General features: G+C 39.0%; 1 protein-coding gene across 3 annotated transcripts in view; it reads right to left on the minus strand.

Annotated features, from left to right (window-relative positions):
• Positions 1–1,521: 1,521 nt before the first annotated feature.
• The window catches only part of GABRB3 (gamma-aminobutyric acid type A receptor subunit beta3), a 199,960-nt gene continuing 177,586 nt past the window's right edge, over positions 1,522–23,895 (minus strand). For all 3 annotated transcript variants that reach the window (XM_055702724.1, XM_055702726.1, XM_055702725.1), the window contains 3 exons: positions 21,706–21,858; positions 17,085–17,329; positions 1,522–5,518 (listed from right to left, as the gene is read on the minus strand). In XM_055702724.1, the coding sequence (XP_055558699.1) occupies positions 5,168–5,518; positions 17,085–17,329; positions 21,706–21,858 (749 nt within the window). In that variant the 3' untranslated portion in view covers positions 1,522–5,167. The remainder of the gene's footprint in view (positions 5,519–17,084; positions 17,330–21,705; positions 21,859–23,895) is intronic.

Here is a 23,895-nt window from a genome sequence, read left to right on the forward strand (position 1 = left end):
GCTTGCTTAGGCATTACCTAAAGTTCAGTTAATTAGGCAATAATTTAAACTCTTGCTGATTTTAGGGGCAGTAGTTTTTCTTTTTGTACTAATACATATCTCATGCATATGGCTTTAGTCTTCAAGTATGATCAGTAATGCTGTGTGTTGGGTAAGCTGCCAGAGGGTTTGATTTTCAGAAGTTTTGAGTCAACAAGTCAGTCCCTCACAAGCTGTAAGAACGACATAAATTAAACACCCAAAATGTGAAATAATTTTAGAAAAACTCAGACCTTCTGTTTGGGGGAGTTTGAAGGCACTTATGAGAGACTGTTCAAAAACAGTCCAGAGAAGCTTTGGGATTCCTACTGCATTTAGCTTGGTTTTCAGCTGTCTGACGTACTTCTATTAGCAGGTAGAGTTTGCTGTTGTGACAGCTGTGATTATAAAACCAACATCTGTGGAAATAGTCTTGATACTAATATTTGGGGAATTTGGGGAGATTTATTTATTTGGGGAAAACAATCATTTCTACTAGAACCTGAACTTCTTTAATATAGTGAGTAGTACTTAAGTAATTAATGATAACGTTTATCCATACATCAGCTCCAAAATACAGAAATAAATACATCTCTTAAAAGATATTCCCAATCACAAAACTAAGGTTGGTACATCCAGGCTGAACTGGAATATAGAGATAATAGCTGTTACTTATGATCTGGGAAGCATTGCTAAAAGTGAGCAGAAATGTGCTGACCTCAGAGGGAGCCTTTCTGTTGACTTCAAAGGCCTTACAATCACATCTGTGGTGCCGAGTATTTTATCTGCTCCTAAAAGTTGTATCATTAGCTATGATGAGATTTAAGCAAGCATGTGGCAGCTTGTTCCCATGCAGGGCACAGCAACTGGGTTTAAGGATGGTCTGCTTTCCAAATCTTCAAGGTATTTTTTGGTTTGGGGGGAAGGGGTTGGTGAACTACTCTCAAGAGGACTTTAAAAACCCCTCTTGGAATCTGTCCACATCCTGACTCCTCTAAAATAAATTACTAATATTTAGCAATAAAAAGTGTAATGAACACAATTAGGATTCCTGATACAATTAACATAACCAGGAGAAAGATCTTTTGGTTTGGTTTTGAAATATTCATGACTTGATTAATGAAGCAAACAGGACACGCTGTCCTGTTTTGGTATCAAAAGCTCTTTTGACTCCTGGGCAGACAGAGCTTTCATATAAAGCAGAGGACAAACTTTGTGCTCTTAACCACAGTGCCCCAGCTTGAAGAGAGGTTGGTTTGACGTTAAGAATCTTGCTATAGTCAGTGGATGTAGTTTTACCCTCTCCCTTAAACACTAGGAAATAAAGTAGCTTAATGATTAGGACTCCCTTTTGCTACTTCTGTGTTGATAAGAAAACACTTTCATGGGTTTTCTTCTTAAAAATTAATTAAGACTAACAAGTAACATGTAATTAAACATTAAAATTTAACCAAACACAGAGTCATCACACTCCCTCCATCCCCAGAAAAAAAAAGCAAGCAATTAATCTTTAAATCCTTTTTAATAAATGAATATTCATTCATCAATATTTTCATAAAGCATCTCTTCATCATTCCATTTTTCTATTCTTTTTTTTTCACTGCTGAAGAATACCAAAAATACATAGATGTGCCTTAAGCAAAAAAGACTGGGTTTTCATTTATCTTTACAATGGGATGTAATCAACTTAAAGAGTTAAATCGCCACAATATTTCTATTGTTTATTGACTCTTCGGGTTGTAACACAAGATAGTTCCAGTTTTCTTTTTTTTAATGTCATTTACAAACAAATTATGTGTAAATGTTATTTATAGTAGTGTTGAGTTAGAAAGGAGTTAATTAGCTATGAAATACATCGGTACAATTTAGTTGAAATTACCATTTTTAGTCTTAAAGACATCTATGGTTAAAATCATATACTGCAGCTAGCACACAGGGACAAGAGCCAGAAAATGGGAGGTCAAGGCAAACACTGTTCTTAACACATGGTTGTGTGTGTATGTGTGTGTAAGAAGTGGTGCTGGGACTGGAAGAAGGGAATTGGCAAAAAAAGGCACAAAAATGTGTGTTAAAGATGAAGTGTTGACCTTAAGTGATATTTTCCTGGCTTTTTTCAAGTCAAACCAAGACTTGGATCTGTTCAAGGTTCAAACTGTTTGTGCCCTGTGGAGCTCAAGTAGACCACTGAATATGAAATCTTGTGAAAAAGCTGAAACTTGCAACTGCCCACTTTCTGCAGGTGGGGAGTAGTTTCATGAAAGGGGCTGCAATAACTCACTGCCCTCCAGTTGTGCAAAGGGTGAGAGAGGGGGAGTCCTCAGAGACTCAGTTCTCTTGCCCATTGCAGGGGTCTAAAAATGATCGCTGCTTCTTTGCTCTGGCCAGACAGTAATTATACATTTGCTTGGAAATCCTGGCCAAAGCCACAGAAGAATTAATTTCAATGGGATTGGGAGCACACATTTCTATCACCACTAAAAATTATCCTCTTCTTCTTGAAGATATCTGCCCGACCACATGATTTCTAGAAGCTGGGGCTTGAAGAGAAGAGAGAACTGTGATTAAATCATGTGGATGGGATGACTCTTTTCCTGAATCCCATTTTTCAGGGTGGTTCTTTAGGGCAGTTACTGAAAGACTTGCTCGAAGATCATTTCATTAGGGTAATTTTTCTAAAGCAAAGACTCCCATTTTTAAGTTTTATTAAAATCAGAATATTTTTTTTTGTTTTAATTATATTCTGTTATTAGGATAAAAGCTTGGGAGGGCTCTTCAAAATTTCTACCAAATACGTAATTTGGGAGGGTGTTAATTGTTTAACTACTTCGATTATAATGATGACAATGTGCTCTATAATCCCTTCACAGTTTGAAGAGATACTAGACAGCTCATAATACATTGCAATTTACCAATGAGAGCTAATACTGAGGAGCTTCTAAAAACCAAGTTTTTTCTGCTCCACCTATACGGGTTCCTTTGAGGCTCTTCATACTGTATAGTTGTCTGCAGATACAGTGCTAAAAAACTGCAGTTACAGCCACTTTGCACCCCTGCCAAGGATGCAGCAGGACTGCGGTGCTGATCCTGCACATGCCAGCAGCCAGGGTTATGGTGAACGCTACCAGCTGGAGATCGCATTGCAGCTATGCTGCAGGGCAACTGCAGGTTGCAGAGCCCATTCCTGTTCAAGTAGCAGCCCAGAGGGTGGGATTGCAACACAGACTTTGCAACCCAGGTTCATCTATGCTGAATTTCAGCCCAGAGCAAAATTTCACAGTTCAGCTGCAAATAGTCAGGGGTGGGAACAGTAACAGACTGTACACGGCAGCAACACAAGTATCATTGCTCTACTCACAGTTAAACCAAGTACTAGTCAGAACATGGGTCATTACACAGCCAAGGCAGCCTTTTCAGTTTCACCCCTTTTTGTTGTTTTTGGTAGATGCATATCCACACATTTTTCTCCCATAGACATCTTTAACTAGCACACAAAGCTCTCTAGCTGCCAAAAACTCCCACCGAGGCCCAGAGGAATTCTACATGCAGAGAACTGGCAGGACTAAGCCCAAATATTATATTTATTTTTTTTAGATCTATTTATGCTACTGTATTTGTTGTTATTTGAGAATGTACATGATAGAAACACTGTTTACAAAAAATATATCTCCTTTTTTTTAGAAAGGTTTGGTTCTGATAAATAACTAAGTTTACAGAGCTGAAATTGGCATACCTTGATGACTACAATCTACTAGACTGAAAAAAGTTGGAATCACGGTAAAGGGAATGAATTGGGATGAAAACCAAAGTGGTTACATTTGCATGAATGATATGTTAGAACATAGTTAATGCTGAAACAAAACATACTGTATGCTATTTCTTGTGATCTGTGATAGCAGCACACTAGCTTGGTAAGTGTACATGTATATACTCTCAGTATATAAATAAAATATGAAAATGCTCCATTACAGAATCAAAGTATTGGAAGTGCTCTAGTTGCTCAATTCTAGAGAGGAAAAAGTTGTAACATCACAGAAACAAAAATATGACATAGCATGCGGTCACAATAGTAAGCACAGGGAAGAAAAATATTGAGAAAATATACTTATATGCATATTATGCAAATATATTTCACATTAACATACAATGTTATAAGAATGTTAAATAATGTGAATGCATGTTTAAAAAAGGCTACAGCTAGGTGGTTTCATGTCCAAGTAGCAAATAACCTGAGACATCTTCTATGCTTTCACTGGAATAACAATCTTTAAATCTACAGCAGATGTAGAACACATTGACAGTAGTTGAATTCTCAGCTAAATTACACTAAAAATGTGCTGTTCTCTTTCAAAATGACATGGCAGCTGGAACCAGTCCAAGGGAAGGAAAATGAGCTGTACATTTACAGTACTTACAAAAGATTCATTTCACTGTTGATGGACACTTAAAATGCTTCCTTGAAATACTATGAACATGTATGTCTCCAAAGACCTAGAGTAACACTCCCATGATCAGCTTGCTTACTGCAGAAGAGAAAGCAAGGGATCATTAAAAATGATGCCTCTTGAGTACTGGGAAAAAATGTATTATGACATATATAAACCCAAGAAATTTTAGCAAAGAAAAATAAATTTGGCTTGATGAAATCATAGTTGATGGATCTGCAATATAAATGACTTATTTCAAACTTACCAGTGTAACTCTACTGCTTTATTATTAGTATGTATGGCAGCGTTTACAAAGAATGTTACTAAATACTGACTTTATACATGATTACAGCTCTTCGAAAATGTATATGACAATCAAAGTTTTGTAGTGATAATATACAACACTTACTTTCTCAAGGCTTGTTGTTTTGATGACACCTGCCTTTCAATTTAAAAAGTTTTTCTGAAGTGCATTCTATGTTAAAGTGTCCGTAACCTCAGAATGAATGTGTACATGTGTGTGTGCATACATATACTTTTGCTTTGCAGTATGTGCTTTTAAGTACATACAATTATTTGCTACATGTATTCACACATACATGAGTATGGTCTACATAGTAAAAGTTCATATATATATATATTTTTATATATAAATATATATATAAACTGCAGGCAAGTAGTACTTCACTTGTTATAATTGAAGTCCTTTAAAAAAGTTCAGTCACTCAGTTAACATAGTATAGCCAGTAAATTAAGTTGAAAAGAGAAAATGTGAATGGAAACACCATTCTTGACCATCTGTCGATGGCATTCACATCTGTTAGATCAGGGATTTTTATTTTCAGTTGTGAAGACCTTCTTCGTAAATGGCCCCTCTTGCTGTGGGAGCCTGTTCTTTCTGATGAACGCCTTCCAAGGCTTTCCCGATGTGAGCTTTGCTTTCTGTACTGGATTCCTGAGTTGTCAAAGGATATCGTTGAATTTCGGGCATCCGTAACGCTGGTGGTGACCTCGTTGCTTGCCACCTCATTGTGAATTTCAAGGGATGTTAGCAGAATGTTTCCATGGGTGTCCACCTAGGGGACAAAAATAGAAATACAAATTTTCAGAAGGCTTAATATCTATCAGCAGAATGTGGGCATATTTAAATCTCCAAACCCACACATATTTTAAGAAAGCATGTATTCATTTTAAGCACGTGATAATCTTAGAAAAACATGGCAATACTCAGCTGCTTAAAATAAGGCAAGTACTTAAATACTTTTACAAACAGGGTTATCATCATACTACCAACATCCAGTATAAAAATGTATTTGGCAAAACCAGTCATTTCCCTCGCCCTCTAAACCAACCGCATTTTAAAGGATGGCGTAGTTCAGTGAAATCTCCACATTGCTGGCAATGGGGTGAGGGTAAGGGATGGATTCTCTCTCTGCTACAGCTGGAAAATAAATTAAACTGGACTATATTTTTTTTTTATCTGGGATTTAAAACCAGGTAAAAAAAACCCACAAACATGCCTTTGAAGTTTGCTAAAATCACAAGAATGGTTCTGAGCTGCTGAACTCCTTGCATTTTACAATCACAGAGCTTATTTACAACTTTTCTCTTAAACTTTGCCTTCCAAAATAATTTCCACAGTTTTCCAATCATGGAAGTGCTTAACTGCGGGGCTTTTCCACCTGGGTAAGTGATCTTAAAGAGCAATGAACTTAGACATGGAAGAAAGCTGATGAACTGAGGAAACAGGTGGCACTCCTCCCTTCTACCCTCATATCCAAGAGGTAGTGAGCCCAGTGCTGAGTACACGTGAGCAATGCAATGCAATTTGCAGTAATTAAGAGGAAGGTTCTGATCATTTAGAGTCTTTAACAAATTCTGGGCCAGATTCTCCAGTCCCCTTTAGCAGAGATAGAGGAGGAGCAGCACAGAGCTCTGTACGGCTTCTTCAATCCAGAAAAACTTCCACTTCCCATAAGCAGCACTGACGAGAAGTCCCAAATTATGCTGTCTTAGTCAGTAATTAGTAGCTTTCATGGTGGCATCCCCTTGTGCCCCATGCCCTGCATGCTGGAGGATGGGCAGAGAACACAACTGATGCAGGGATCAGCTCCAACTTTCCTGCCAGTTTTTGGGAAAGGAAAACGATGGATGAAGGTAAAATAAATGCTCTGTGCTGCGTATTTTCAGCCAGTTAATGCATGTGTGATTCTGTTCAAAGTGAACTCAGGTCCCCATGTCAGAAAGAGACAGAGGATCATGGCATCAGGATAATCTCCAGGTTTATGTATACAATTTATTCATCCACAATTCATCCTGTAATTAATACATTTTTCTAACCTGCCACATGATCTAGCTGTGTTATCTGTGCAGCAGTTGAACATCTCATTCTAGAAGCGTCTGTTTAAAAGTGGCTGAGAAAACACACTATTGCCACGGCCTTTTGAAGTGTGTACAGTCATCTGACACCATGTCTTTTGCAAGCTTTGTGTGATAAAAGTATACATAGCTATGTGTCTGTCTATATGGAGTTAGCTCTGTTCAATCTTGCTAAAATTTTGTAAAATGGGTATTTCTTTCATCAATTATTGATGCTATAGCTTATCTTTTCTCAGTGAAAACAATTATGATAGTATACCATTAATGCTTTGCCAAGCATCTTGGAAATGGAAAAAGAATATAAAATGCTATGAATGACATACAGGCAAGTAGAAAAAACATATCCTACAGTATCCAACAAATCCTGCTGTTGTAGGCAACAGCACATTATGCTGATGAGTACCTATAAATAAAAATAAACAATGTGAACCAAAATAATGGGGTGGAGAAGCCTCAGTGGTGATTAAGAAGAATTTATTTTCACCATGGCAGAAACCCATGGGGTACAAAAGTACGAGCCTGAGGTTTGTAGAAACAAATTCATGCTGTTGAGCAGTATCTGTAACCAGGGAATACACACAGCTGTAAAATACAGCCATGGATATCTTACTACTTATGGTGGTCTCTGAAAAGAACTGATTCAGTTTTCTCTGGGTTTTTTTTTCACACAAAGTACAAATTATTATCAGGATTTGTAACAGCATTGTATGAAGTACCTCCACAAACTGCATTTTCCTTATGATGCTTAAAACTAAATCTCTCATACAGGTCCCCACAGCACCACATGTCATCTCCTTCCCCATCTCTTCCCAAGCTTTGAGAAATGTCCTTCAGCTTACTAAAAATGCCCCAGCCGAGACCATTTTGCTGGACTCCACCCTGACATCACTACCTGCCCCTTGCAGGTCTCTACTCCCTTTCCTTCCACCACCACAGATGTCAGCTGCTCTTTCCCTCAGGGCTTCCTGATCTCTCCTGATTCTGTTTGTCACCTAGATATATACAGACATCAACCCATCCAGGGGTACTTTGTCCTTCTACACCAAACCTGGATTTCTGAAGTGAGGTGTCAGCTGATGGCTTGTATTCTGGAAGTTACGTCTATGTATTCAGGCTTCTCCTGCCCAAGGAATTAAATTTTATTCCACTTATTTCATCATACTGCATAGCCGCCTTCACCATATCTGCCAAAACTGCATGCCACCCAAATGTGGCTTCTACACCTGCCCTGCCAATGATGCTGCCACTTTTCACTGCTCGTCACTGCATCAATAAATCAAACTAGAAAGGTGGCCGAGAAAGTTGCAACATTTGTGTAAAAGCTTTGTCGGAAGATACCATTATGTCCCATGAGGTTGCATGATGGCATATATTTTCTCAAAATGTCAAATGAAACGTATTTGGAAACATACTTTTGAAATGCATCTCTTAATAGAGCAACAGACTTGCACATCAAATACAAGGAAGGAGCAGATGGAGAGAAAAAGGGGTCTGCAGAAACTGAAATCAGGCTTCTGATCCACAGATACTCTTGAGATCTATTCCTGAAAATTTAGTTGAATCCTTCAGAGGTTTTGGATAAACCACCTAAACTGTCAACGACATTAAAGCAATATATGCTAATGCTTTGTGACAATCTTATGGTGACGTTGTGAAGTATGAATATTTAATGCATGCAACATGTTAAAAAGTATTTGCACAAAAGCATGACTTCTGAATGATTTAAGCAATGTTTTAAATTACTTTGACAAACGTACACAAGCTCATTCAATGAATAAAGAAGCAAACCAATAATGGCAGGGTATCCTATGCAAGCTGACTCATGTTTGCCTGAATATACAGGTAAAAGCAAAATCCTCCATGAGTGAACATCAGTGTTGCTTGGTGACTCCAGGGAAAATGTTATCCCAGTTACAAGTATAGATTAAGAAAACTAATCTGGACAGGCTGGACTGAATGGCCAAGGCTAATTGTATGAAGTTCAACAAGGAGAAGTTTGAGGTCCTGCACTTGGGTCACAACAACCCCATGCAATGCTATGGGCTTGGGAAAGAGTGGATTGAAAGCTGGAAAAGGACCTGGGGGCGTTGGCTGACAGCCGGCTGAACACGAGCCAGCCATGTGCCCAGGTGGCCAAGGCGGCCAATAGCATCCTGACTTGTACCTGAAATATAGTGTGGCCAGCAGAACTAGGGGAGTGATCGTCCCCCTGTACTGGGCACTGGTGAGGCCATGTCTCAAACACTGGTTTCAGTGTTGGGCCCCTCACTGCAAGGGGGACATGGAGGTGCTGGAGCGTGTCCAGAGAAGGGCAACGAAGCCGGTGAAGGGTCTGGAGCAAAAGGCTTATGAGGAGCAGCTGAGGGAACTGGGGTTGTTTAGCCTGGAGAAAAGGAGGCTCGAGGGGACCTTATCACTCCCTACAGCTGCCTGAGAGGAGGCTGTAGCAAGGTGGGGTCTCATCTCCCAGGTAACTAGTAACAGGACAAGAGGAAACAGCTTCAAGTTGCGCCAGGGGAGGCTTAGATCGGATATTAGGAAAAATTTCTCCACTGAGAGGGTGGTCAAGCATTGGAACAGGCTGCCCAGGAAGGTGGTTGAGTCACCATCCCTGGAGGTATTTAAAAAACACGTAGATGCGGTGCTTAGGGACATGATTTAGTGATGGACTTGACAGTCCTGGGTTAACAGTTGGACTTGATGATTTTAAAAGCTTTTTCCAACCTAAATTAGGATTCTAAGTAGCTGAATGGATTACACACAGTCATGGCTACACATGACCAACAAGGCCAATGTCTTCAATAAAAATTTTGTTTAACTCCTTGTGACCCTTAGAATATAATTCTATTACCTGACTCAAAAATGTCACTGTCTCTGCACTGGTAATCCTCCCCAAAAAGTTAACACCAGGCTTTGCTCTCAAACCTTGTTATAAACTAGAGAGATGACATTGTGGATTCAGCCAATTTCACCTCACCCCTTACCATCCTTCTTTAACCTAAATATTTCTCTTTCTTGCCTTCTCAGCCAGCCCTGCACCTCCATGCTTCTTGTGGTATCCTTTCTGCCCACCATGGCTCCACCTGAAATCATTCATTCCTGTTTCCCCGCTGTGGTCTCCACTGCCCGTGCTCCCATGCTCCCACCTCCACCCCAGCACAAGCCAGGGCTGGTTGTTTCCATGGAGTGTTTCCCAGTGAGCTCATCAAAACAGATGGAAACAGCTGAGTACCAAATCATTATTTAATTCCCTGCTGAATCATCATGGATCCTACAATACAAAACCGATGCTCTTTCAGAATCGGTTTTAATCAAACGCCATTACTCCCACCTCTGAAAAACTACAGCTCCTGCACCAAGGTGAAGTGATTGGATCTCACATAACCCCATTTGGAGGCTGAGGAGCTTGACATGCTGAGATGTTTTATACATGGAAAAACAGATTCACTTTTGAAGGTTCACCATTTCTGAACTGCACGTATTATAGTACAAATAAAAAATCCAAATACTCAAGTAGCCTAATGTCATTACACAAAAATGACCATAACTTACCTAACTGAAGCCAGAGGGAGGAGAATTAAGATAAGGCTCACAAAGAGCCTCTGGTCCTTGCTCTTGGAGGAACACCACATCACCAATGGGCTCAACTTGGATTGTATGTTGCAGGTATGAAACTTCAATGCCCTTTTACACCTGGGAAATCCTGAATCCCCTTTTTAATTCTAACCAAGATAACTGGCTCATTTAGATGTTACGTATTAGGTTTTTAAAGAAATGAAAGACAAGAGCTGCTATTGACTACCTTTCTCCAGTCAAGGTTCTTGGAAAACTTCAGCTTTAATGTCAATTTTAAAACACTTTTACTAGGGTTAGGAAGCTACCATAAGTCTTGATTCACTATTAGGTAGTGTCTGAATTATTTTAGGTTCATTTAGTTCTTTGTTTAATATTCCATAAATTTTAAGAAGTACTTTACAATGAAATCTTTTTTTCCTCATAAGTCTTTCACTCTACTACACAGAAAGAGGAAACATTTTGCTCAAACCCCACAGGTATGTTTAGTAGTTCATCAATCCCAAATTTTTAAATACCATGTAAACACTTTCCATCATATGAAGCAATATAAATGCAAATAGCAGGCTTAAATAACAGCATGAAAAGCTGTGTCTGTAGTTAGTCTTGCATTATTTTACATCAAAATTACTATTCAAGTACAAAATAAATCTCACTTTAAAATTATAATAAAATGAAAATTATTTTTGGTTGAAATTGTAATCCAGGCTCCAGCCACCTGATTGTCACCTGATCTGCTCTAGATGCAAGAGTCTATGGTTTTGCAAGGGGTAAACTGCCTGGCAGCATTTTTCATTTTCTTTACTTAGATATAAATGGCTTTCCAACATGTAGAATGGTTAGTGATTAGGCCCTAAGTGTTTTCCATGCTTAAAGCAAAATTTATTGACCACATTATGCCTTGGATATTTAAAAAATAATTTAAAACTACAAGCACAACATAAATGATAGTGTTGAGTGTTCTTCCTGAGTCTAAATGTTGATACTTCTCTCACTACCATTTTAATATGTTTATATTAATAAATAAGCACACAAAAATGAAAGAGATAATTTTATCAGGCTAGTAGATGATCCCAGGGTAACCAGCAGAATTAGGAAGATGGAAAGGTCTTGAAAAACAAGGAAAGTATGAAGAAAAATTATTAGGAACTTTCATATTAATATTGCTTTCCAAAAGAATGGAGTTTGAAAATTAACCTTGATGTATTTGAATAGAAGAAGAAAAGGAAATAAATGCATGGTCCTCACTTGCCCTGTATTTCACATTGTCTGGATTCTTACAATCTCTGGGCTCTACTATGGATTGCACTTACAATCCTTCTTACTGCCTCTGGATTTGCACCATTCACACTAGTGCAAAGCGGCTGCAGAACAAAACTAGTACATGTATGCATCTCCCAGTGCACACTGAATGTCCCCATCATAAGCTCTATGGGGCAAGAGCTCTTCCCACAAGAACTGTGCTCATCACCCTTGACAGACATTTTTCAAAACTTGGCACCTACTCATCACACTCATGTTTCAGAAATATCCCACTGTTCAAAACAGCACTGAAAAAAGTATCTAGGAAAGATGAAGATGCACAGGAGAATACTGCCGGCTTTGCTATTCTCGTATTTCCCGATTTAAACTGAGTGATAATTCTGCCACAGCAGCCAAGATATTCATTCTCAGAATAAAATCCCACTTGTGAGAAGGATTGCGACAAATAAAAATTCTTTAAAAGCGCTAAGTAGATGTAAGTGGCCTGAGCCCCTATTCTCAGCAATGCCTGGTGGGAAGCTGCTGTCTTGACTGACAGTGGGGGTTTGAGCCAGGAATCTTCAGAGATAAAAAAACATGCAGGGACTGCCTGATGAGAAGGGCCTTTTTATAAAGGGTTATGCATTATTTTTGTTCAAAGGAAGCTCTTCCCACATGTCTGACAGCCACAGGGGGTTGAAGCTTGAATGAGTTTTTGTGATAGTTACCCTCCTGATTGATACCCTGGGGCTAAACTTTTGGTCCCACCAAACTGGAAACGTAAATTGCCACAGCTTGAAGTACGAAGCAATATTTTTAGCAAGGGACTGCAACAAATCATAACCTCTGTGGATTGGCCCAGAAGGAGCAATGTCCAAAACACACACTCACCAGCTGATTATGCCAGTAGCCTCTATCACAAGAGTGAACAACAAGTGAGAACAGGATTGCCTTAGAGCACTCTCATGCTGATTTAGTTGTAAATTAGGCTGTATCTGAGCCTTATTTAAAAGAAACAATCTATGTAGCAAAACTGAAAGTGCACAGAGAGATACAAACAAAGCCTGAATCTGCTAGTGCAAACAGGAGAAACAGAACTGATCCATAACAATGGTGACCAATTTTCAAGGAAAAACATTTTTATGGGCCACCTATTCTTTTCTGACCATTTTTCCACAAACAGAGGACTAATTTAGGCACCAATACCATAGGCAGAAGAAATACTTTATGAAAAATCAAGATTCAGTTCTTCCTTTATCCTAGAGCTTGTCCACATATATGAAGCAGTGTATCAAGGTTTTCAAAAGAGAGCTTTCAATCCAAAACTGACACGTGTATGAAAACTAGATACCAAAAAAGGAGTATCCTATGTTTGTCTCCAGTAACTATGGTTTACTGGGATAGGCTGGCAAAGTTCAGTGAGGAATACTATTTACAGTGCATTATCTGAAAATGTGATGCAAAAGCAGTCAAAAGAAGAGATGGCTAAGCGTGAACTTTTCTTTGTAGTCAGCTGCTGATCCACAAATGAGTCATTCATAAAGGCTCGCTCAGGTTTCATCTCATCACCAGTTCTGAATCTTCTGAAACCATTGCCAGAGATTCAGTTTAGTCAGACATACCTCAGTCACCATGCCACCTTTGGCAGTGCTACATGGAAGAATACAGGGCAGAGTTTTCCTCTCCCCACTGTTTTTCTTTGTCACCTCAGCAACATGAGGATACTGGCTATGCCATTTCCATGCTCTTCTTTCCCTTAGGTCTGAAGCTATTGGGCTCGTTGGCTTTAACAAATGGGCAGAGCCAGACAGAAAGCCATGACGGGAGCAGTGAAGCCAGCAGGCAGCTCAGCGGCAGCAGCTGGTGAAGCCCTCCTCAACACAGCAAGCCTCAGTGGCAGCATATCAGGAATAACTCAGTGTCTAAAAGCTTGGCACTGGAGACACATGACTATAGCAGTAGCATCAACGTGAGATGGCTGTGCCAGTTTGGGCCTTTTGGACCCATCACCTCCAATGCAGAGCAGTGCAAATGCATGCATTAGGAAGCAGAGTTACTGGGCATGAACAGTGGCTGCCTTGCGAAGTAATTATCAAATAAAACACAAACATACATCTGTGGATTTTGTGGCCTAGAACATTTTTTATTAAAACTCTCCTGCTCTACAATCAAATAAGACTAGGAAAGCATAAAATACCCTTTTTCTACTGTAAGAGGAGTGTTTATAACCAAGCCTGCAAGCTTGTAATCCTGACTTCAGTCCTTTGATGTATATAAAATGAACTACAATACCAGTGTCCATGCTGGCTTTACTGGTTTCCATGGGTTAAAGTGCTCCTGAGTGAAAATAATGTGGCATTTTCTCTCACCTTCTCTTGTTCCCTTTGCCTGAGAGAGACATTACCTCAGACTAACACTCAAACTCAGGGCCTGACCGCCAGGCAATATGTTGTGCTGCCTCTCAACACAAACAAGTGATTGCCACAGTGTCGCAGCCCCTCCTTTCTCAAGCTGGACCTGATATAGCACAGAGTTGTTCTGTCACTACACCCACAAGTTACAGCATCTGATGTGGACAATTAATTAATTAATGTTTATTTATTTATTTGGTTTTGGTTTGGTGTGGTTTTTTTTCTAGTGGTCTGAGCTAGCACTCTAAATCAATGACAGGGAGCTCACGCACATTGTTCGTATACAAGCAAATTAAATTACTAAACCAATCAGCAACACAAATCAACTCAAAATGGTAGTCTTACTAAAAATTATGCCGCCTTCTGGATTTATATTTGAACCCTTTTCAATCTTTCCAGCACAGCATACATTTTGACAGTGATAGCTGCAAAAGGGGCTGCCTGGTTTTAGGCACTCTCCCTTTCTTTAAATATGCTGCTTAGCCCCAAACCACATGAGATTTGAAATATTTCCCAGGATTAGAAACCTTCCCTTTCTGAATGGAAATACACTCCACAGAAGCCTGAAGCCTCAAGGAAATCAGAAAAACAATAATCTCATTGGAAAGTAGTCTTCATCTATGGCTCTGAGCCTCGCTTACTGTGCAGTATACCCTCCAGTTTGTGAGCCTCTCCCAGGACATCCATCCCCTGAGTCTCAACTATAAAGCAAGAGGAAAGCAACTGCCAATCAGCCACTATTTCCATCAGATTCAGTGATCTTCAAGAGCCACCAAAAGAGAGGTCGGTAGTTAGTGCCTCTTTACTGCTCATGAAGAGGTCTGAGCCAAGGTTACAAAGCTTTCAGGTGCTGTCTTTCATGGCAAGTATGTTGAAAACTCTAACATGACCACCTGTCCAGCTATATCCATGGATGTCTGTACAGCATGGTATACGGTGGGCATGATCCAGAACCATGGAAACCATTTTCCAGCTTCAGGGCTGTGGTGTCTGGGAGCCCTGGTAAGCTTTGTCTAAAGTAGATCTGCTACATGTACTTCCCCTGAGCTGCTCATCCTGAAAGCAATGGGACATCTTACCTGCTCTAATTCCTTCTGCTTTGCATTTGCCAGTGTTTCTCAAACGAGAAATTCAGATTTGACATCCTGCATCCACTGAATCTGCATTTTCTGTCTATGCTTTGTTTCAAAGGAAGATTTCTGATCCGCTTTACCTAACGTTTCTGTCTTTGCTTGTTGTGTGCTGGCACTGCTTCTTTGAAGGTACAGAACCCGCTAACTGCAATGAAGCTCTGTTGACTTCACCAGTTGAAGCCTGGAGACAAAAAGTTTTCTACACAAAATGGGACCATACCTCATTATATATCCTATGTCATTTGAACAGCAAATATTCAGAGCCAGTAAGAGTATATACATTTCCACAAAGCATACAGAGTTCCCTTCCACAGCTGGGACTCCAAGGGACAAAGTAACACACTTTTCTTTCATTTCTAGTGTGCTGAATTTCTATCCTAATTTCTTCCATGCATGGTTGATATTAAATCAGCTGAAAAGTCAGACCAGTCCATGATATTTGCTTAGGATGGCCCAGAAACCAAAGAAGAGGTTGTAAGTAAAAAGTGATAATAAAAAGCTTGATATATTGTATGATCAGATCTGGGACATAAAAATGGCATGATCTGGGTACGAAAACCCCTCATTTTCATTACTTAAGGTACTTACACTTCTTTTGACAGTATTGATCTCAAGATAGAAGAACAGTCAGGCATGGGGTGCTACTGGGCCCATTAACAAGACTTGTACTTAATTATGTAAATCATTTAAATGGATGAGATTCACCAGATGGTTTCCATTGGGAGAACTGAACCTTAGTGCATACATCTGCATTATCTGCTTGCAGCTAAAATCTTCTCCACTGCTTACATTTCTGATACTTGTTTTTATCCCATCTGCTTTTTTTATTATTATGACTATTTATTTTTCCAGGAAAGGGAATTCATTCTTCCTGTTACCTTAGTCCTAAGCAGTGCTGCCAACTGTGATGATAATTTGGTTTCATATTATAGTGGACAAAAATGAGTTTATTGGTTCAAAAATTATTTCACAGATGAGTGTTGATAATTAGGTGTAGTTCTGCATTACATTTACTATAGCAGACAGAATCATTAGGATCAAAAATTACAGCTTGAAATTACTTTTATGATACTAGTATTTAATACACAGGTAGTAGTTTTGTCACTGTGAACTCTTCTAATGTAAAGCTGACAGAAAAAACAGTCTTACTCAACAGAACTGAATGAAAAAGCCTCACTGGGAGCATCTTGGCCAAAAAAGATATTGTATTCAAACTGACATGACTTGCTAACATCATATAGTGTTGAATACCTTGAATTTTGATTCCAGAGGGGGAAAAAAAAAGGTATTCATTAGGTTAAGTATTACTGCAGGCAAGGAAATAGGCTGGAGCGTAATCAGCACAGACCATGCCAGTACTGTGCTTCAGAAATCCATCTGAAAGTTTATGTAGGAATCACAATTTTCTCCTGGTCCTAAACAGCAGCAGATGACAATGATGCACATAGTGATTCAGCTATGCTGGCCAATTAATTAGCATGGCAGAACTAAGCCTTTATCTGTTCTCTCCCATTCTAAATGTGTCTGCTTTAACTGAAGTGAGAATAAGTATGCTTAGATCCTGGGTTCCCTTCCATAGGTGCTTAAACAAAATCACAGTTAAATCATATTTGATTTAGACAAGCAAATGCCTTTGTAGATCTGAGCCTTTATTTTCAAGCTAGCTGCACTCCCTTTGTTTTCTTCTTACAGTTACTTGTCATACAGATCATACTCCAATTTCCGTATGCCTAAATATATTCTTCTATGTAGGTTCTTGAATATAAAAATGCCAAAGTATATCCACAAAAATAAGATGTGGTTGGTAATGTTTTTATGAAAGCTTTCTATTTATTTATTTATTTATTTCATTAAGCTAGGTTTTGTAATAAAAGAGACACTATATATAGATTAAAGAATCCTACCCGATTGGCTTCAAACTTTGAGCGATCGTTGTTTGCCTTTGCTGTTTTTTCTGCCAGTTTCTTCTGCCTTTGAGGGCCTTTTCCAAAGAAAATGTAGTTGACAAAGGCATATTCAAGTAAGGCCAAGAACACAAATACAAAGCAGCCCATGAGATACATGTCAATGGCTTTAACATATGGAATTTTAGGCAAAGTCTCTCGCAGATGAGTGTTGATTGTTGTCATAGTCAGCACAGTTGTAATTCCTAAACAAAGAAAAATACAGCACATATCTTACAACTCCAAGCATACCATGCTTCAATTTTATTTTCATTTTTGGCAGATTTGCCTTGTCAGTGTGATGAAGCTTAAAAATTTGTGAAAGATATCTCACAGGTGATATCCCTGCAAATGAAAGCAAAATTAAGCTTGATGCATTATTATTCTGTTACAATATTTCCTTCATATGATCAGGGAGGAACAGCTAACAAGGGGGCCTTGCATCACTGCCGTGAGTTAAAGTAGCTTGACAGAAGCCGATGTAGCTGTACTGAGGATCTCTTCCAGAAAGATCAAACTGATCTGCAACAGGAAGGCAAATAGTCTGCCAAGCATTAAAAGGTGTGCTCTTCCAGCACAGCGCTGCTCAACACAACAAAAAGATTTTAAAAAGTAACAAAACTAATCAGAGGTCTAGAGAGATAAAACCATGTGCGCATACTAAGGTAGAGTATTTGTATAGATGGTGAAAGATTTCTCCCATGCAGTTTTAAATTTCTAAGAGTTAAGCAGTTGGTTGAAGTTAGCCCTGTAGGGCTCCCCTGTAGAAGATGGAGAGACAGGCACCTTTCTGGAGCGGTTCATCCCATCCATTTTAGACACCTATTTCGATAAAAGACAATATAGAAGAGGGATCTGAGACAACTAGTTTAGAGCAGTAGTCTAGTTTGTACGTAGAAGTGAGATGAGCAGTGAGAGGCAGACAGGTTTTGTGGATAGAAAAGCCAAGGAAGGAGAGCAGCATTTTTGCAGTGATTGACTGGACTCTAGTAAAGTACCTAGAAAAAACTATAAGGTACGTCAAACCCTCATTTATTTACCTAAGGATAGACAGACATAGCACCTGAAAATATATTACAGACCACCGTTTTGAAAAGCTGGTAAGAAAAGAAAAATTACTGTCAGTCTGCTTGAATTCACAATAAACTGCAGGGTCTGTACCTCTGCTGGCAATTTTATGGGAATCACAAATCACAGGTGGTTGAAAACACAGATTTGTGAAATAAAAAGACTACATCGGTAAAAGAGGCAAGTCATTCTGATAGGTCCCCTCCATCACTATTTTCTCCGATTCCATAATTATACAATCAGTTTGTAAGTAGTCACTAAAATGAAGGCAGAACAAAAATAAAGGATGAAAGAAAATTGCTGCCATATTATAAAGCACAGCTCCTTTTACCTGAAGAGACAGAAATAAAGGCAATAGATCTCAAAATCAAGCTGTTGGTGTAAACAGTGTCCCCCCAAGGAACTGTAGCAGTAGCTCATGAGGTTCTGTAACAGATATTTTGTGCATTTACTAGGTTCAGCATCATGCGTTTTTCAGTACTTTTCCTCTAAACTGTGAAACAAGTGTGTTTTGATGTCAGATGTTTCATGGCTTGAAATACAGTGGAGACAAACTCAGCACAAGCTTATTTGAAAACTATACTGCATATAACTCACGCAGCTCTGCAATAAAATGAGTATAGCTGACACATTATTTTTACCTAAAGAAACTTTTGACAAAGTCTCTAGAAAACCTCCACACCAGCACAAGGAACCAGGGTGAGAAGGCTGGAGGACTGCAGCAAACACTATCATACATTTGCACCCAAGGGATTTCTCTAGCCTGAGTTAATTTCTCTCCTTGTAGGATTACCTGCTGCTGCTTCCCATAAGGGATTCCAAAAATTACCTAAGATCAAACTCACTTTTGTAACAGAAATTCCACAGATATATTTTCACATTCCCTAGGCATCTCACTAGCATCCCACAGATGTTTACCAAGGCCTAGGTCAATAAGGGACTTAGAAGCCTGCCCAGTGGTGGATATGATGCCACATTTTGGTGCCTGTTCCCAAGGCTGTATTTAGATCCCTGAGACAAGTCCTTATACACCACAGAGGGAGAGTTTGGTGGCTCTCTTGGTGATCCAGAAGATTAAGCATATTGAATAGAAAGGTGGCTATCACTCACCACAAGGAAATACATCCCCTGGGAGATCCTGACACCCTGCAGGCAAATGCCCCTCTGAAGATCAATAAATTCTTTTAAAACACAGCTGGAGGAGAAGCAGCTGACACTCACTTATATATATACATATATATATATATAGGATAATGTTGTGATTACAGACCTTACCAAGAGTGAGAACTCTAGAGATTATTTTTCTCTTCGTTGAAAGGACTGAATTTAGGAACCTCTAGGGCTAACTAATAAAAACTCATTTTTGAGCAGAACTGATGGTTTTGGCTATTTCTCTTGAGATCAGCCCTGTACCAGTCTCCATAGTACATAGTCTCTGGAGTGAGCTGGCCTTTGCTCCATGTCTGGGTTTCTCTGTTAAGGCAACCACTTGGTCTAGAGCAGGCTGGAGCACAGACGGCATGTGCAGCAAGGAACCAGGGACAGGAGCAATACGCAAAAGTGAAGGAACTAGAATCAGGTTCTTGCAGAGAACACAGTCTTCCTGCAGGGGTTGAGTAAAACCTTGCCTCCGTGTCCCTAAGAATCGCAGTGGGAATCCTTCCTCTAACAAATACCTAGTCCAGCAGGCCTTACCCTACTCTGTACTGCACTTTCCAGAGCCAGTTATATATGTCCAAAGGTGCTATATTGCCTTTAAACTTTGATAACATTTCATATCAGCTTCAGACTCATAAGAGGGGCTATACAAAGGAATATAGGATGAGGCCCATGGTACTGAACTTTTTTATACAAACATCACAGGCATAATCATGAAGGCACTAATTGTTTTCTCAGAAGAACCTGTTAGATAGATTTTTGTCCTTTCAAAAGGACTTTATATGAATCAGAAATAGAACATCTAGGCTCCTGAGCTTGCCTTGAATGTACTCACCGACTTTTATTCTAATATTTGTGTTATTACAGTACAGTACTTGATGAACTTGTGCTACACTGAAATAGGCCACATGAGACAGGCCTGTTCCTTAAGTAAGGAAAAAATGCGAACCCATTATAGAAGGGTGTGGAGTAGCACTGGGTTTGGTAACTTCTGTCTAATCATCTGTTCTCTGCAGTCCTGGCCAGTCTGTAAAACCTAGATACTGACTGACATATTTGAAGTGCTCCCCTCACTCAGTCATAGTGTCTCCAAGGTGGACCTTTGGTATCCAGTAGTTCATTTATGAATGCATGAGAGCTGTTTGGACTCCATGTCCTACCTCCCATTAAGCTACTACTTATCTGCATCCTACTGAACATGCACTAACTCTGAGTGGAAATGCCAGATTTTGTCATGCCCATATGCACCAGCTCATCCACAGTATCTGCAGAATTATTGTACAGTAACTGCAGTTAATCTACAATATATTTGGTTGCCCAAGTTCAGATGCTAGGACATAATATGATATTGCACAAAGGTATAGCTGTGGCTGCTCATCCTGCTTTGGCATGTGGGACCTTGGGTGGTACAGGGTACAGAAATGGGGAATCACATATACAGGGGTTGGAGTCCTGGTTTACTGTGGTACATATCAGAAAAATAATGGAACTAGGGAATATGTTCGTGTTTTAAGAAAAGAGAGTATAACAAGAAGTTATACAGCATAGGCTTAGTGTCATGTTTTGGGTGGGAATGTGTGTTATTGAGAAGCACAGGGTTGAAGCTGGGATTTGGGATGAGATGAGAGGTAGCAGTAGTCATAAGGATTTATGGATCCATTTACTCTTCCTTGTCTATAGCTATCCCTGAATATGCTTCTGTAGTAGATGAAATACTTCCTGTAAGATACTTTGAAGCTGCCTTCCCTTATCTAAAGGATACTTTGATCTGAAAAGGTTTTGGACAGGGATCACCAGCCTGTGCCAAATCCATGTTTTTCTGCCATAAGGTACTTAATGGCACTCTAATCTGTCATAAAAATGCACTTAGCATACCACGCATTCTGAGGGTTAGGTGGGATGTCATGGTCCATAGCTGACGTGCCCCTGCGCTCTGAACTAGCACATGGTTCTTGAGGTCTGTTCCTGCCATTGTCAGTTAAAGCACCCATGACCTCAGGAGAAGGCTTGGAGCCACACTCGTCTTGCCACATGGAGCTGGAATAAAAACCCACGCTGCAGCCCTTGGAGCATAATTCTGGAGCTGGTCTCCTCACTGACGCTACTGACAACAACATTAACTTTGATCAGAACAAGGCTGGGACCTGTACGAGCAGCTCACGTCAGAGATTTAGTGGTAGCTACATTCTTGCATGCAGGGGAGAACTTAGCACTCTTGGGGCAGTACTGGATGACATGATTTTGACGTAAATTATTTTGGAATATCAAAACACTGACATCACGTTGCAGTTTTAACAACCTCTGAAGGCTACAGTCAGTCTGACATTTTAATGTCTCACTCACTCTTAGCACCTACCAAGGGCAACTCTTGCTGCTGATGCATCGTAATTGATCCAGAATGACACCCATGATAAAATGGTAATCAGTATGGAGGGCATGTAGGTTTGAAGAATAAAGTATCCAATATTTCTCTTCAACCTGAAGCTCAGTGAGAGTCTTGGATAGGCACCTGAGGAAATTCAGGGGAAAGTAGAGTTATTTATATGGAAGAAAACACACTCGCAGAGAGTAGTCTTAAGTTTGCACAGAAACTAAAGCATGCACATTTTATGTGGTAGTATGACATCTGCAGAACAGTAGGGAAAACACCTTCACTGTATTACTGGTTGGTATTAAAAGAAACTTTGCAGTGAATATATCCAAGCAATTTGTATTTGGAAAGAAAATAAAGTTATTCTAGGTTATTGAACAGATGAATGGGTGAGCACTGGTTCATTCTAAAAAAACAGATTCTTAGGTCTCCCAGTAAAATGCTTATCCAAATACACAGTCTTATGTATAGCATTTATATTGAAAGGATTAGTAATGTGCATAGGTTTTATTTACATGGAAGAGTTGTTCATGGGATGGCACTTCTTAATTACAACTGAACTATGAGAAACATGCTACTTGTGGAGTTAAAAATAAATTGTAATGAATCCCAGTGAGGAAAAGCCTTCAGGTCAGATCCTCTAATATCAATTACAGCCAGACAGAATTTTTTCCCAAAAATATCTTAAGGTAAAAAAAATATTATTTTATATATATGTGTATATACACACAGTGTGTATATAGGATTCATGAACTGGCAAAATTGGAGCAAATAAATAATGAAAAAAGTGAATAATCTTCATGTCAATGTTTCAAACAACATATTTTATTACTTAACTTCAAACTGGTGTATTTCAAAATTGGTTTTAATATTACTGAACATATTTTATATATTTAGAAATCTCAAATAGTTTAAAAAATTGTGACTGCTTTCACCAAACACAGAGGATTAAAACTGAGTACAGCTGTACAAGAAAAAGGTAGTCATTCACACATTAGCTCCACAATTTTCTTTGCATTACTAGTCTTAGACGTGATACTTCTAACAGCTCATCTAAAAGCTTTAGTAATAGTCAACATACTAAAAAAATTTCTGAACATATCAAGGGTCCAACTAGATATGAGATCACATCCCATCCATTCTAATGCAAATATGTGCAAGATATGAAAGATTACATCCAGAAACAAATTTAGAAATTGCAAAGTACCCTTTAAATTATGTTCATGTGTTTGCATATGAGCATAAGAAATTACATTTGCCTATATACAAAATAATGATGATTTCCTGAGAGAGAAAGCAAAAGAACGAATAGAAACTATTATTTCTCTTCATCACATTCCTGACAGTTCGGTACACTTTGAGTCATATGACAGAAAAAATGCTACACCATTTCCAGGCAGCAGAAGCATCCAGGCAGTATCAAACTTTATGCAACTTCCTCAACTGATTTATCAAACAATCTCAGAAGAAGTATCACTGGAAAGAGAAATATCTGATAGATGTATTTGGCTGCTGTGATTACTTCAATCAGTTGTAATTTTTTCCAGGATGAAATGCCTTCTAGTTTTATCAACAGAAGAATATTGATGGAGTCAGAAGAATTTATTTCATCATGAAAATCAGATTCAGGTTTTCTGCTATCTAAAGCAGTCAACATAATTTTCAGCAAAGAATCATTTAGACTTTAGCTTGCTTAACATCTTAATTTTCCAATGAACAACGTTTCCTTTCAAAAGACAAATTCTCTCTTTGAAACCATGCCTGCTTTTTTGGTAAGAAAGCTTAACATTTTCATTGAGCTTCTTATGAAACTGTTTCCATGGCCGTGTGTCTGCAGACTATGTAAATGAAACAGAAGCATACACTGCCATCATGAAATACATAAAACATGTAGCAGAACTGATCACCTGCTAAGAGTAGTGCATCAGATAGACGGAAATCTTTATACAGCTCTGTTGAGGAAAATTATTTCATATAACACACTACCCACACAAAGGATTCTCTATAAATCTCTTCCTTTCCAAAAGTGCTGTCCAGGTCTGGGGTCTGTGGAATATCATTGATAGAGGTGATGACTGGAAAATCTCCCATAAAATACTGATTCTTTGATAAATGGTCTAAAAGATTCATTCAAGAAGGTTCAGTGGAACTGAACCACTGAATTAATGCCTGTTC

This window comes from Falco cherrug, chromosome 2 (genome assembly GCF_023634085.1).
Source record: "Falco cherrug isolate bFalChe1 chromosome 2, bFalChe1.pri, whole genome shotgun sequence".
Classification (NCBI taxonomy): Eukaryota; Metazoa; Chordata; class Aves; order Falconiformes; family Falconidae; genus Falco; species Falco cherrug.